General features: G+C 41.0%; 1 protein-coding gene across 3 annotated transcripts in view; it reads right to left on the minus strand.

Moving 5' to 3' along the window:
- Positions 1–14,544, minus strand: part of Zdhhc9 (zinc finger DHHC-type palmitoyltransferase 9) — a 36,308-nt gene that overhangs the window by 7,801 nt on the left and 13,963 nt on the right. For 2 of the 3 annotated variants that reach the window (XM_028887358.2, XM_028887359.2), the window contains 4 exons: positions 10,694–10,852; positions 2,369–2,506; positions 1,440–1,488; positions 603–705 (listed from right to left, as the gene is read on the minus strand). In XM_028887358.2, coding sequence (XP_028743191.1) covers positions 603–705; positions 1,440–1,488; positions 2,369–2,506; positions 10,694–10,852 — 449 coding nt within the window. The remainder of the gene's footprint in view (positions 1–602; positions 706–1,439; positions 1,489–2,368; positions 2,507–10,693; positions 10,853–14,544) is intronic. The other variant, XM_037198855.1, reaches the window with a different exon arrangement.

Below are 14,544 nucleotides of genomic sequence, written 5' to 3' on the forward strand. Positions count from 1 at the left end.
CATTAACAAAAGTGATATCTAGAAAGTAAAGTTACAGGGATTTCTTTATTTGTTCAACTATATATTTCTCTCTCATTATCCATAATGAATGTGAATTGGTAATTCATTAAAAGTAAATATTTATTTGGTGCAATTGCCCTTCTCTATTCCAAATTTAGAAGCATCAATAGCCTTTTTTATTATTTGCTTGTTTTTAGGACAAGATCTAGCTATGTAGCTCAAGCTGGTCTCTTTGTCACTATGTAGCCCAGAGTAGCCTTCAACTTGAGATCTTTCTGTCTGAGTCTCTCTAGCAAGCGTTGAGATTATAAAAGTGCTCCATCACACTAGAACTTCAACTAGCCTTTAAGGACCTAAAAACAGTTAAAAGACGCCATGCCTATCCAACTTTTCAACCGCTTCCTAATGTTCTACAGGCATTCGGCTCCAAACAAAGCTGTCTGCCTGCTCTTCTACACCTTTATTTAACAACCTCCCAAGCCAGGTTTCTTTCCCACTTGTCTCAACCTTCTGGGTCCTGGAGACATGGTTTCCTATCAGGGAACTAGAGAATGGGCATAGAGAGAAGAGTGATCTATAGCACGATGAGAAAGTTGACTCACGTCTTCATTGGTTGTCTGGTTGAGAGCCACCAGGAAAGTGTGAAATCCAGTCAGTCCCACAACAGACCAGAGTGTGAAGAAGCAAATGAGGACTTCCAGAACAGTGAGGTTAGGTTAAGGAATGTGAAGAACTCATAGTAGGGGACTTGATGCTTCCGCCCATATTTGTGATATCAATTATATCATTTTTACTTCTTGGAACAAGAATAATGAAAAGCCAAATTATGTGTATATAACCATAGATGAATTCTAAACTTCATTGGATAGGTCCTTTATGAAAGTTAATGTATTTTCTGTTTATTCACTATGAATAAATCTCCAGCATCTCTAGTGTGTAGCATTTGACTGTTTGTCATTGGCTCTTAGAAGAGGACATTTAGGAAGGTGCCAAAGCTAAACAATGTTAGCCACCACTGCTAATGAAAATCCCACAAAAATACACTTTATAAATGAAAAATCAGTGGGATGGAAACAAGATGTGGTTTATCCAAATCTCTTCTAAATCTTCTTTTCAGAGATGTAGCCACTGCAAAAAATAAGCCTTCACTGAAACAGGAGGGCAGGGCTCCCAGCAAATAGCACAAAAGTGTATTGAGATAGACGGTAGCCAACTAGAGGCATTAAGGCTGAGCCAAGCAAGAGGTGAGGGGCAAACGTCCCTTAAAGTCCTGACCATTTTCCATTCTAGTTGCTAACACGAGGACTACACTTGTTAATTTTAGGCTTTGGCAGTCACTGGTGTCTGAAAAACTAGATAGCAGGAGAAGTGCGGGAAGAAAACAGGCTGGCAAGCAGTTTAAGGCAGCTTCACAGGGATAAACTGCCAGGGGAGGATATGTTCCAGGAGTTTCTTTCAATGTCTCCAGGAAGCCAATTTTCAAGGATTCTGTGGAATTGGGAAGAGGAACAGAAAGAAAAATTAGTGACTTTAGTCCAAACTATAAAAAGCCCCTTTAGTATCTCCTCACTTCCTCATCTCCCTGTCCTGTCCTGTACTCTGGCACAAGAGAAGGTCCCCCTGGGGCAAGGTAGAGTTTCCCCTTCACCTGCAAGCTTGTGACTGAGTTCACATTCCCAACACACTCCAGTGCAGCGCTAAGCACTGGAGCAGAGCTGGGAGAAACCAAGCACTAGGTTCCCTTTCCTTTTCCCAGTTCCCAAATATGGACCTGTAGCGGGCCACTCACAGATGAAAGAAAGCAGAAGTATTCTAGAGAAACCTTCTCACCGATGCCCTCCCTTGTGTGCTGGCCAGCTTGGCGCTCCTCCCTGGTCAAGACCACTTGCTTAGCTCCATACTCTTCCTGTCCTTAGCTACTTTGTGTGTGTGCACATGCAAACATGTGGATGTGTATTTTGCATCTCTGGAGTATACCATGATCCACTAACAGGTAAAAGCTCTTCCACCACCCACCACAGAGCTATATATCCTGCAAGACGGAATGAGAGGCTATGTAGAGGCAAATACATACCCAACCTTTTGTATCACTTCAGAACCTCTCAGTACTCTGGATGTGGCTCAGGAATTAGGGCCCCATTCTGACCAGCAGATGGCCAGAGAGAAGGCTAGAATACTCAGTAAATACCTACCAATATGAGCTTTGTTACAACTCAACAACAGACAACAGTACTCGCTTCAACTTGCTCCTGGGGTGTCTTCCTAGTGGCAAAAGTGCCACCAGAAATGCAACTTCCCCTAAGCTACCCTCAAGCCTTTCCCCCACCCTACTCTCATTCCAGTGACAGGTGCTGCCCTGTATACTCACTGAGGGCCACGTAGACGATGTTAAAGGCAAAGACATAAATTGTAAGGAGGGAGAGAGAAAGAATGAAGAGGTAGAAGTAGCGGTAGTTCCTCTTTCCAACACAATTGCCCACCCAGGGGCAGTGATGGTCGAAGCGCTCTGTGAAAGAAAGAGAGTTCAATGCCAAACTCTAAACAGAAGCAACCCTACCAACCACATAGAACCAAAGAACTCAAGGAGCTGCGCATGATGGTACACACCTTTAATCCCAGCACTCGTAGAGGCAGGTGTATCTCTAGGAGTGTGGGGCCAACCCAGTTTACATAGTGTGTTCTAGGCCAGCCAGAGTTACATAATACCTGTCTCAAAAAAGAGCTATATACATACCTGTCTCAAAAGGGGGTGGGGGAGAAATAACTCCAGTTGACATTCTTTACTTTATGAAAACGTTTTCACCACTAGTTCATTTGACCTTGTGATGGCTCATCTTTGTTGTCAACTTGACAATACTGGAAATCAACTAAAACTCAAGCTGCTTGATGAGCCTGTGAGGAATTCTCTTAATCATATTGTTTGAGGCAGGAAGACCCACTAAATCTGGGCTACACCTTCTAATGGCAGCCTACCAAAAAGGACATGAAGAAGGAAGCTTTTGCTTTTTGCCTGTTTGCCCTCACTCTTGCTGGCAAGTTCATCTATCCTGTTGCTGAGGTATTCCTTCACTGTAACCAGTACATACTTCTTCAGATTCCAAAATAGACTAAAGACCAGAAGTTCTCTAGGAATCCTCTGGGACTCTGGCTTCCAGAGTCATGGACTTAACAACTACTTATTGGATTCTTGGCCTTTTCATCAGGAGACAGACATTGTTGGATTAATCAGACCATAGCCTGTGTGTGTGTGTGTGTGTGTGTGTGTGTGTGTGTGTGTGTGTGTGTATTCATTCTACCAGTTATGTCTCCTTAGAGAATCCTGACTGAAGAGATCTTCACAACTACACTGGATATCAGTTAAAAAATATTTTCTCACTTTATAGATCAAGAAACAAAGGCTTTCAACAGTTCAACAGTCAGGTTATTCTGTCAGTTAAGGGCAGAGGCATTGCTTTTTTCAGTAAAAATCTTAGCGGGTGAATTTAGTAAATTCAGAAAATAAATTTGAAAATGAATAGTATGAGTTTTTAACCTGTATTTATTAAAAATATAAATCTACAATACACTATTCTTAAAACTGTATGGCATAGTTCAATGTAACAAAAAGAACATAGAAATAGACTCCAGAATATATAGGAATTTACCATCTAATAAACACACCATTATAAAAGGAAGTATGATTTCATGAATAATTGTGAGAGAATAGGCTAATTGGTAGAAAATGAGCTTACATTTTTTCCCTTCTATTTGCCAAAATAAATTCCAGATGGATTAATTGTTACAGGTAAAAACCAATTTGGATCAAAAAATAACTACACAGACCAGATATAGGACTTTCCAACCACATAAGTACTGCAACAAAACATAGAGAACAAAGAAACACAGATTTTACTTGGGAAGCAGAGGCAGGAGGATCTCTGTGAGTTTAAGGCCAGACTGGTCTACAGAGCAAGCTCTAGGACATTGAAGACTAAATGAGAAACTCTGTGTCATAAAACCAAAAAAAGTCTCTGCCTTTTCAAAAATGACTTTCCATACATTAAAAATACTAGAGAGCCAGTGAGATGGCTCAGCACTCGCCTGCAAGCCCAGCCACCTAAGTTAGCTGCCCAGAGCTCATGTAAAGGTAAGAGTGAATCACAAGCCATGATGTTGTCCTCTGACCTCTACACATGTGGCATGGCACACAAGCCCCACCCACATCAAACAAACACACACAAAACATTCTCTCTCTCCATAATAAAAGGAAAAACTAGAGAGAAAAAACATATATGCCTGGTTTTGTGAGAAATCTTTCTTAAATTATATATATATATATATATATATATTTCTTCAAGGAAAGTACCAAAGGCTACCAGAAATTTATTAAGGGAGAAGTTCTCTTTTGTTTTTGTTTGTTTGTCTGTTTGTTTCAAGACAAGGTTTCTCTGTGTAGCCCTGGCTATTCTGGAACTCGTTTTGTAGACTCAAAGCTTTGCCTGCCTCTGCCTCCCAAGTGCTGAGACTAAAGGCATGCACCACCACCACCCAGCTTTGCTTGTATTTTGTAAGACATTATCTCACTATGTAGTCATAGGGTGGGGCCTTAATTCAATAGGACTTGTATCCTCCTATGAAGAGGATGAGACACTAAAAATGTGTGGACATATTTTAAAAAGGTGTAAGAATACAGCAAGGAAGAAGCCATCTGCAAGCCATACAAAGAGGCCTTACCAGAAACTAACCCTTTTGTCACCTTGATCTTGGATTTCCCATTCTCCAGAACCATGAAATATGAACATTCTGTTGATTAAACAATCAAGTCTATAGGATTTTGTTGTCATAACCCAAGCAAACATCCAAGTATATAGTCAGAAGTTCACCTGTTAGATCATACGCTAATGCCATGTTAAACTTTTGAGGACCTAGCCAAATGTCTTCCACATTGGATACACAATTTTATATTCCTATTAGAAATGGAAGGAGGTTTGATCTTCTCCACATTATTAAGCTTAATATAATTTTCTGAAACAGGGTCTTGCTATGTAGTTCAAGCTGGCCTTGAACACACAATCTTCCTGCCTTAACCTCTCAAGTGCTAGGATTACAAGTGTAAACCACCAAAGCTAACTGAGCTCAATAATTTTTATTTCAGTGTTATAATAATAATAATAGCATCTAATTGGAGGAGACTGGCTAAATAAACTAGAATAAAACCTTATGATAGATCATGCCACTAAGATAATTTTAAAGATGTAGAAGAGCTTAAGATATAATTTTAATTTTTTTTTTGTTTTGTTTTGTTTTGTTTTGTTTTTTCGAGACAGGGTTTCTCTGTGTAGCTTTGCGCCTTTCCTGGGACTCACTTGGTAGTCCAGGCTGGCCTCGAAAGATATAATTTTAAGAAACAAAAGTAAAGCCCGGCATCACCTTTAATCCCTCCCTTGGGAGGCAGACAGGTGTATCTCTGTGAGTTTAGGACACCCTGGTCTACACAGTGAGTTCCAGGCCAGACAGGGATACACAGTGAGACTGTCTAAAATAAAATAACAATGATAAAAGACAAGCTCAAGATTAGAAGCTCTTATCAGGAGCTACAGAGATGGCTCAGTGATTAAGAGCACTTGCTGCTCTTATGGAGGACCAGGGTTCAATTCCCACCAACCACATGGTGGCTCATAACCATCAGTTACTTCAGTTCCAGGAGATCTAACATCCTCTTCTGACCTCTGCAGGCACCAGGCACACATATGGTGCATAGGTAAGCATTCACGCAGGCAAATATACATTAAAACTTAAATATTAAAAAAAAAAAACTCTTATCAGGCTGGAGAGATGGCTTAGTCTGTAAAGTGCTTGCCACACGAGCATGTGGACCTGATTTGGGTCCCTGGCACTCACATAAAACACTAGACATGAGCAGGAGAGAAGGCTCAGTGATTAATAGCACTTGCTCTCGCAGAGGATCTGGGTCCATTTCCTATTATTACCCATATGGTGACTCACAACCGTCTTTATTTAGCTCTAGTCCTAAGAAAATCCAATGCCTTCTTCTGACTTCCATGAGCTCCAAGCATGCATATGGTACACATACATGCAGCAAAAATCTCATACATATAAAATATAATAAACAAATCTAAAACAAAACATTAGGCATGGTGGCACATGCTTGTAATCCTAGAGGCAGAGACAGCAGAACCCCTGGGGCTCCTTGGCAAGTGAGTTTAGCAGACTCTATGATCTCCAAGTTCAATGAGAGACCCTGTCTCAAAAGAGTAAGTTGGGGAGGGATCAACAAGATGGTTCAAAGGACAAGTATTTGCTGTGTAAACAAATCAACCTCAGCTGAATCCATGGGACTGACTTAAAGGTAGAAGGAAAGAACCACATTAAATTGTGCTCTGTGGCACATAAGCACAAATAAACATCACACACACACACACACACACACACACACACACACACACACAAATTAAATTAAATTTAAACTAAGCAATTGAGGAAGACATCCAATATTGACCTTTAGCCTCCAACAGCACATGCACACACACACACACACACACACACACACACACACACACACACGAACATGTCAACACACATACACACTAAAAAATAAAATAAACCTCTTATATGTGGAGCAGCCAGAGAATCAGTGTAGAGAATACTCAGAAAACTAAAAATAAAACTATCATAATAATCAGCTATACCACTGGGTATATACCCAAAAGAATCTAATATGTCCTCCACAGAGATGCTTGCACATCAGTGTTTACTGCTGCAGTACTCACAATGGCCAAGATAATGGAACCAGTCTAGAAGCCCATCAATTGATAAATAAATATGCTATACATATAACAATCAAATTCTATTCAGCTGTAAAGAAGAATGAAAATAAGTCGTTTTTAGGAAGATGGATGGAACTAGAGATGATTATGCTAAATAAAATAAGCCAGCGTCAGGTAAATGCTACAAGTTTTCTCTCATATGCAGAATCAAGATTTGTGTGTGTGTGTGTGTGTGTGTGTGTGTGTGTGTGTGTGTGAGAGAGAGAGAGAGAGAGAGAGAGAGAGAGAGAGAGAGAAAGAGAGAGAGAGATGCAAGAAGGGAACTAATGGGGAAACAGGAGTTGAACAGGAATTATTGGGGCAAATAAGAGCAAGGTTAAATGATATATATGAATGAACACATCATAATGAAACCTATTATTTTGTACAATAACTAAAAAAAAAAGATGGGAGATGTAACCTGTGGTCAAGTGCTTGCCTAACATATGTAAGGACCTGATTCAACCCCAGTACCACGAAAATCTAATTCAGAAATTAAAAAACTCTTATATTATGTAATGTCTTATGTTACAATCAAAGGGATTAAAATAAAGATAGCAAAAATAGAGTATGAATTTAAAATTGGCTTTTATTTATATTTTTATACCACCAATATTTTCTAACACGTGCATATTATTTTAACTGACTTTTAAACAAAGGGGTTGAGGGCTGAAGAGATGACTCAGTGGTTAAGAGCACCTTCTGCTCTTCCAAAGAACCTGAGTTCAATTCCCAGCACCTATAATAACATCTCACAACCATCTGGAACTCCAGTTCTAGGGGATCCAACGCCCTCTTCTGGCCTATGAATCCCAGGTACACAAGTGGTGCACAGAAATACACACAGGCAAAACACCCATACAAGTAAAGATAACATAAAAATAAATTAAACAGGCTTGGAGGGATAGCTCTGTCATAGCATTTTCTGTGCAAGCATGAGGGTTAGACAACCCCCAGACTCACATAAAAAATATGAGACATGGTGGCACATCTTATAATCCCAGCACTAGAGAGGCAGAGACAAGGGTATCCCTGGGGCTCACTCGTCAGCTAGGATAACCTAACTAATTTGGCAAGTCATAGATCCCAGAGAGAGACCCTGTCTCTAAAAACAGGGAGGAATGACACCCAAAGTTGTCCTCTGGCTTACATATGCATGTACAACCACACACACATGAACACACACACACACACACACACACACACACACACACACACGAACGCCTCTAAAGGGGGCTAGTTTTTGAAGAACAGTGAGCTATGTACTAACCAAAAATAAGACTAAGAATAGTACATCTCCTTGCTAAAGGATTACAATATATATATTTTTTTGAAAAGAAGAAATGTATAAAGAAACTGTCATGCTCAAGCGGTTAGCATCATGCCTAGAATTATAGATAGAGCCTCATTTTAAGCAAACTTGCCATATAAAAACATTGAGAAAATGTAAATTTATACAGATCTATGTTTTACCATATTTTTAGTGCTGCTTTCAACTTGGTTATAGAAGCTGCCCCCACCCACCCCTGCAGTGGAAGGAGTCAAGGCAGACACTCAGACCTGATCAAAGTGCTGAGATAAGTGACTGTTGAGCTCAGTCATAAATGGGACATCTATATTGACCCCACTAAGGCTCAGGGAACATCATGGAAGAAGGACAGGAAAGAGCACAAGAGCCGGAGGATTTGGAATGTTGTTTTCTGGACATGACAGGACGACTGTTCTCATGAACGAACAGCTTCTATGGTTACCTACACAGGACCAGGCCAGTTAATAATTCCAGCATGAATGAAGGAGGGGCTCAGGAGGCTCCCCTTTAGCTGAGGAGCCGTCAGCAATTGATGGCTGCTGGAGATGGACAGTTGTTTTTCTTTAGGGGTGTGGTTGCCAGATAATCAATGACCCCATACCCATGCACATGCATGCAGCACTAATTGGACTCAGTGGGTTATAAAGAATAAAAAGAAGAGGGAATGAAGTTGTGACAGGCATGTGTTGGGGATTTTGGAGAAGGCCAAGACACTTTTTGTATGTATCATGGAATTGTCAAGAAAAATTAAAATACATTTTTTAAAAAGAATTCAGTTTTAATATTTATCTCTGATTATTAGTAGGAGTGGACATATTTTCACATCAATTAGATAATTAAATTTCCTGTTTTATGAACTGTTCATGTTTCTCAGAAAGCATCAGTGCTTTTCAAAAAATCAACTTGTAGGCCGGGCGGTGGTGGCACACGCCTTTAATCTCAGCACTCGGGAGGCAGAGCCAGGCAGATCTCTGTGAGTTTGAGGCCAGCCTGGACTACCAATTGAGTTCCAGGAAAAGGCACAAAGCTACACAGAGAAACCCTGTCTTGAAAAACCAAAAAAAAAAAAAAATCAACTTGTAAGCTGGTGTAGTGGCATATGCCTTTAATCCTAGCACCTGAGAGGAAGAGACATACAGATCTCTGTGAGTTCTAGGGCAGCCTGGTTTACGTAGAAAGCTTCAGGGCAGCCAGAGCTACAGAGAGAGGCCCTATCTCAAAAAATCAACTTGTACAATTCTTTTATTATTTTCTTATGTGTATGGGTTTGCCTACATGCATGTCTGCAGCACATGCATGTCTAGTACCCACAGAAGCCAGAAGAGGGTGTCAGATCCCCTGGAACTGAAGTTATAGATGCCATCATATGAGTGCTGGGAATTGAACCCAGGTCCTCTGGAAGAGCAGCCAGGGCTATTAACCATTGAGCCATTTCCAATCCCTTATATGAGTTCTTTTATTTTTTCTTTAGTTTTTCTGAAATAGGACTTCTCTATTTATTCCTGGCTGTCCTGGAATTCTCTTTGTAGACCAGGCTTGCCTCGAACTCACAGATACCCACATACCTCTGCCTCCTAAGCGCTGAGATTAAAGGCATGCACCATCACACCTGACTATATGAGTTATGTATATTTAAGAATATTAATAAAGAGAGGGAATTCTTCATGAAACCCTCACATCACACTTTAAATATTGTTTGTAGTCATTTAAAATTAGTCTTTATTTATAAACTCTAACCCACATATCAATTTGGACCATATAAAAGAATATATATCTCCCCAAACTTTGCCTGAAGAACTGGCTAGCAGGAAGAAAGCAAGGTTCTCAGACATGGTACAGAGCAGACAGAATATCAGAATTACATCAGTGACCAGCAATGTGACCTATATACCTATCAATGAGCACCTTTATTATCTGTGTATTATCTTCCCCATAGCTCAACATAAAGTAGGAAGTATGTCTAAGACTCATATATGCAGATGGCAACATGGACCTTGTATTCTGCACACCTACACACATACAGTAAGAGCAAAGACATAGAAAAAAAAGATGCAGGCTTGGACATCAGACCTGATCAAGCATCATCTCATGCCAATTACACGAACTTACACAAAGGCACTTCACTGTCTTCATCTGTAAAATGGGTATGATACTGGTTTCTAGGGGTTGCCATGAGTCTTAATGAGAGAAAGGACAAGCACTCAGCCCGGGGACTAGTACATAGTGGGAATGCAAAGACCACTTTTGCCATAGGCCTTCCTCAATACTGCCCTCCAGTGGACAATGGTATTCTCCTCCTTTGTAAAGTGGGCCACATCTGACATGGATCCAGGAGAGAAAAATTGAGACTTCCCAAACAGGTATTGCTTCCCATTTAACAAAGAGATTTTTCAGACCAGATCTCCATAAGTAGGCTGAGCTGCTGTTGTGTAGGAGCTTCTTTCCTATCTATATCTACCTTGTTTCTCATCAGAATCTGCCTTCTCATTCCCATTGAATTTTCCCAAGAACTATTGGCCACTCACTGTGAGATCCCTTCTTCAACTGAGCTTAGCCCTCACCCCCTTGGTTTACTCACCCACACAGTTGTCACAGATGCTACAGTGGGAGGCCCGGGGAGGTCGGAAGATCTTGCATGTATAACAGTATTTCAGTTTCACAATCTGGTTGTTTATCTGGAAATTCTTAATACGAGGAGGTGGTCGCTGGCCCTGTGGCACCGCACCATTGGTGGCTTCTGTAAGTCAGTAAAACAGCTTTAATTCACTGCTATCCTTTGTTTGAGTCCAAAGTCTCACCGTCTCCAAAAGTTATGGAGGCCATGAAAGATCAAGGCTCCTCGTTTCCAGGCAGCCCTACCAGACTAGAATTTCAACATCACACAGCTTTCTCCACATGTCTACTAAATGTCATACAATTTTTACAAGTGATGGACATGTAAAAAGGTGTTTCTTCAAGGGTATTGGGTTAGGAGGGCAGGTTAATTAAAAATGAAAAACATAAAAAGAAAAATGGCAAGAATCTGAAATGAAAGCATCTAACTTGACTAATAATCAGAGAAATGAAACTAAAATATAATCTAGCATGTTGGTCACATGCCGTTATTCCTAGCATTCAGGAGGCAGAGGCAAGCAGATCTCCATGAGTCCAAGGCCAACCTGATCTATATAACAAGTTCCAGACCAGCCAGGGCTACACAGTGATACCCTATGTCAAAGAAAACTATTAAAACACAAAAATAGCCAGGCAGTGATGTGATGGTACCCACCTTTAATCCCAGCACTCTGGAGGCAGAGCCAGGTGGATCTCTGTGAGTTCAAGCCAGCATGGACTACAGAGTGAGATCCAGGGCAAGCTAAAGCTACACAGAGAAAACCTGCCTCAAAGCCCCCCAAATACTATTTCTACCTATTACAATTGACAAATACTAAAAAGAAGATAAATACCTAGTATACCTAGAAAAGGTCAATCTTTTATCTTACCAGTGAACAACACATTAACAGCTACCATAATTTTAAATGTATACACTCTGTAACGTAGTAATTCTACTAGCAAAATTCAAAGAGAACTACAAAGCATGATTATGCAAGAGTATTTTAATCATGTCCTTTTTAATAGTGAAAACTACCAGCATGGCAGCACATGTCTGCCATCAAAGCACTTAGGAGGTATAAGCAGCAGGATCAGGAATTTGAGGAAAGACTTGGGTACAGAGCACATTAGAGACCAGCCTGGGCTACATGAGACCCTGTCTCAAAAAAAAAAATGTCTAGAGGGGAAGAACACGTTCCAAGTACATTATATACTGACATGAAAGTGTCCTTGTGAAACCTAGTGCCATATAGAATTAATATATGACAATTAAAATAATATTTCAAGGGCCTGGAAAGTTGGCTCCTCAGTTAAGAACATTTGCTCTTTTTGCAGAGGTCTCGGGTTTGGTTCCCAGCACCAAAATGGCGGCTCACAACTGCTTGAAACTCCTGTGCCAGGGACCTGATGTCCTCATGTGCCTCTATGGGTACTGCATGTGCATGGTGCACTTACATACACGCATGTAAAACATCCACACACATCAAATAAAACAAAAACATCTTTAAAAAATTGTTCCAAAACCAAAAAGGAAGAGAGGCTACTGAGACAGCTCAGCAGACTAAGGCATCTGCCGGAAGCCTAAGGACCTGAGTTTGGTTCCCAGTGAAGGACAGAACTGACTCCCGAAAGTTGTCTTCTGACCTACACACACGCACACACCATGATGCATGCAGTTCCCACCCCAAAATAAATAAATAAATGAATAAAAACAATAAAAATATGTTAAAATAAATTTTCTTAAAAAGGGGATAAACTGGGGCTGGAAAGACGGCTTAGCAGTTAAAAGCACACTGACTGCTCTTCCAGGGGAACCAGGTTCAATTCCCAGCACCCACATGGTAGCTCACAACTGTCTGTAACTCTAAGATCTGACAACTTCACACAGACATACATGCAGGCAAAACACCAATGCACACAAAAATAAATATTTTTGTTGTTGTTTTTTTTTTTGAGACAGGGTTTGTCTGTGTAGTTTTGGTGCCTGTCCTGGATCTCTGTAGCCCAGGCTGGCCTCGAACTCACAGAGATCCACCTGGCTCTGCCTCCCAAGTGCTGGGATCAAAAAGCATGCACCACCACTGCCTGGATAAAAGTAAATAATTTTTTTTCGTTTTTTTTGTTTGTTTGTTTGTTTTTGTTGTTGTTGTTTTTCGAGACAGGGTTTCTCTGTGTAGCTTTGCGCCTTTCCTGGAACTCACTTGGTAGCCCAGGCTGGCCTCGAACTCACAGAGATCTGCCTGGCTCTGCCTCCCCAGTGCTGGGATTAAAGGCGTGCGCCACCACCGCCCGGCAAATAATTTTTTTTAAAGGGGGTAAACCAAAAGTAACTTGCTTATATTAAAACGGCTATATTCATATTAAAGAAAAAAATGAAACAAGAATATACTAAAAATACTTACATGGTAGGTTGTTTTAAATATCTGCTATTTCACTTAACGGAACTCTTAAGGATCCCTTAATCACTCGGACAAAGGGTATGAGTCCTTAAAGCCACTTGGCTTATTGTCAAACTGCTTCGCAGACAGACCATATGAATTTGCATGCCTATCCATCCACAGCAGACGAGAGCGCTGGGCCCACTGCACCTTTGCCACCAAGTATAGCTCGAAAAACAGAGTATTTTTCAATTCACTTTGGTTTTAAAAATATCTGCCATATGGAACATTTTCCCTTTTTTGCCGAGTGGGGTAGGTGCTGTGAAATCAAACAATAACAGTGTGCTACAAGTCCCAAGAAGAGGAGGCTAGCTATTCCGAAGATGATGATGTAAGTGCCAGCATGCCGCTTTAATATCTATTTACATGTGCTTTCCAGGAGGGGGTGTGGGGGCACAGAGTTCATGGCAGAATCCAGGGGAGACATGGGGGTAGAACATGGGGTACTTAAGAGCAAGATAAGGGGCGGGGACGGCGAGTACTGTTTTTTATCTAGCTGGATTACTCTTTCAGAGCTACTTTCTCATTCACATGTGGATTCTGCCTATGTCAGCAGCCCTCGCCTCTACTTTATGCTTACTATTTCCACTCTCACCTTACCCCATGGAGCTTTAGCTTAGATATGTGCAAACCATTTTTTCTTTAGCTCAACTACAACTGGCTGGGTTTTTCCAAAAATAAACATACTATAAAAGCAGAGGGAAACAGTTCAAATAAACAAACAGAAAAGCATGGCCAGCCTTCAGAGCAACATCAAAGACCTAAAGGCTAGCCACAGACTGGCACTCTACTAACACAGAGATTCAGCATTCCAAGTTCTGGGTCACAGAGCGGGAGATACAGCTCAGTAGTAAAGTATGTGCCTAGCATGCCCAGGGGACTGGGTTCAACCCCCAGTACCCAGGGGCAAGGAGGTGATAAAACAAGTCCTGGGTCCCTTTTTTTCTGTTCTTATCTTGTTTTTATGTGGACTCAAGCTACTGTCAAAACAAAACTGAGAAACACAGCCACTGCTGCTGAGCTAGTGGGCTCCCACTTGCTCCTAGTACTTGCATCATTGACTTGTTCACAGTAGGAACTCCCAGGATATCCCCTTTCTAGCTCTAGGATGTTCTATTTCAATTCATGAAGCCATCATGGCTCCTGGTGGTGTTACATTTCAGTCTCGGAGCTGCAGTCTGTAAATTCTGAGCCTGAAATTGCTTCCTGTGCTCCTCTGAGTGGTTCCTGGTACCATGGTAGCCCCTTCTCACTTTGTGTGACCCCCCCCTAAAGCAGGAAATCTTGGTCATGGATCCATGAATGAACTTCAGAAAATCTATGAAATTATATCCAAAGTTGTATGTATATGCAAAAAAGAACATTTTATGGAAAGACAGTTTACAGCTTCCCTCAACAA

This window comes from Peromyscus leucopus, chromosome X (assembly GCF_004664715.2).
Source record: "Peromyscus leucopus breed LL Stock chromosome X, UCI_PerLeu_2.1, whole genome shotgun sequence".
NCBI lineage: Eukaryota > Metazoa > Chordata > Mammalia > Rodentia > Cricetidae > Peromyscus > Peromyscus leucopus.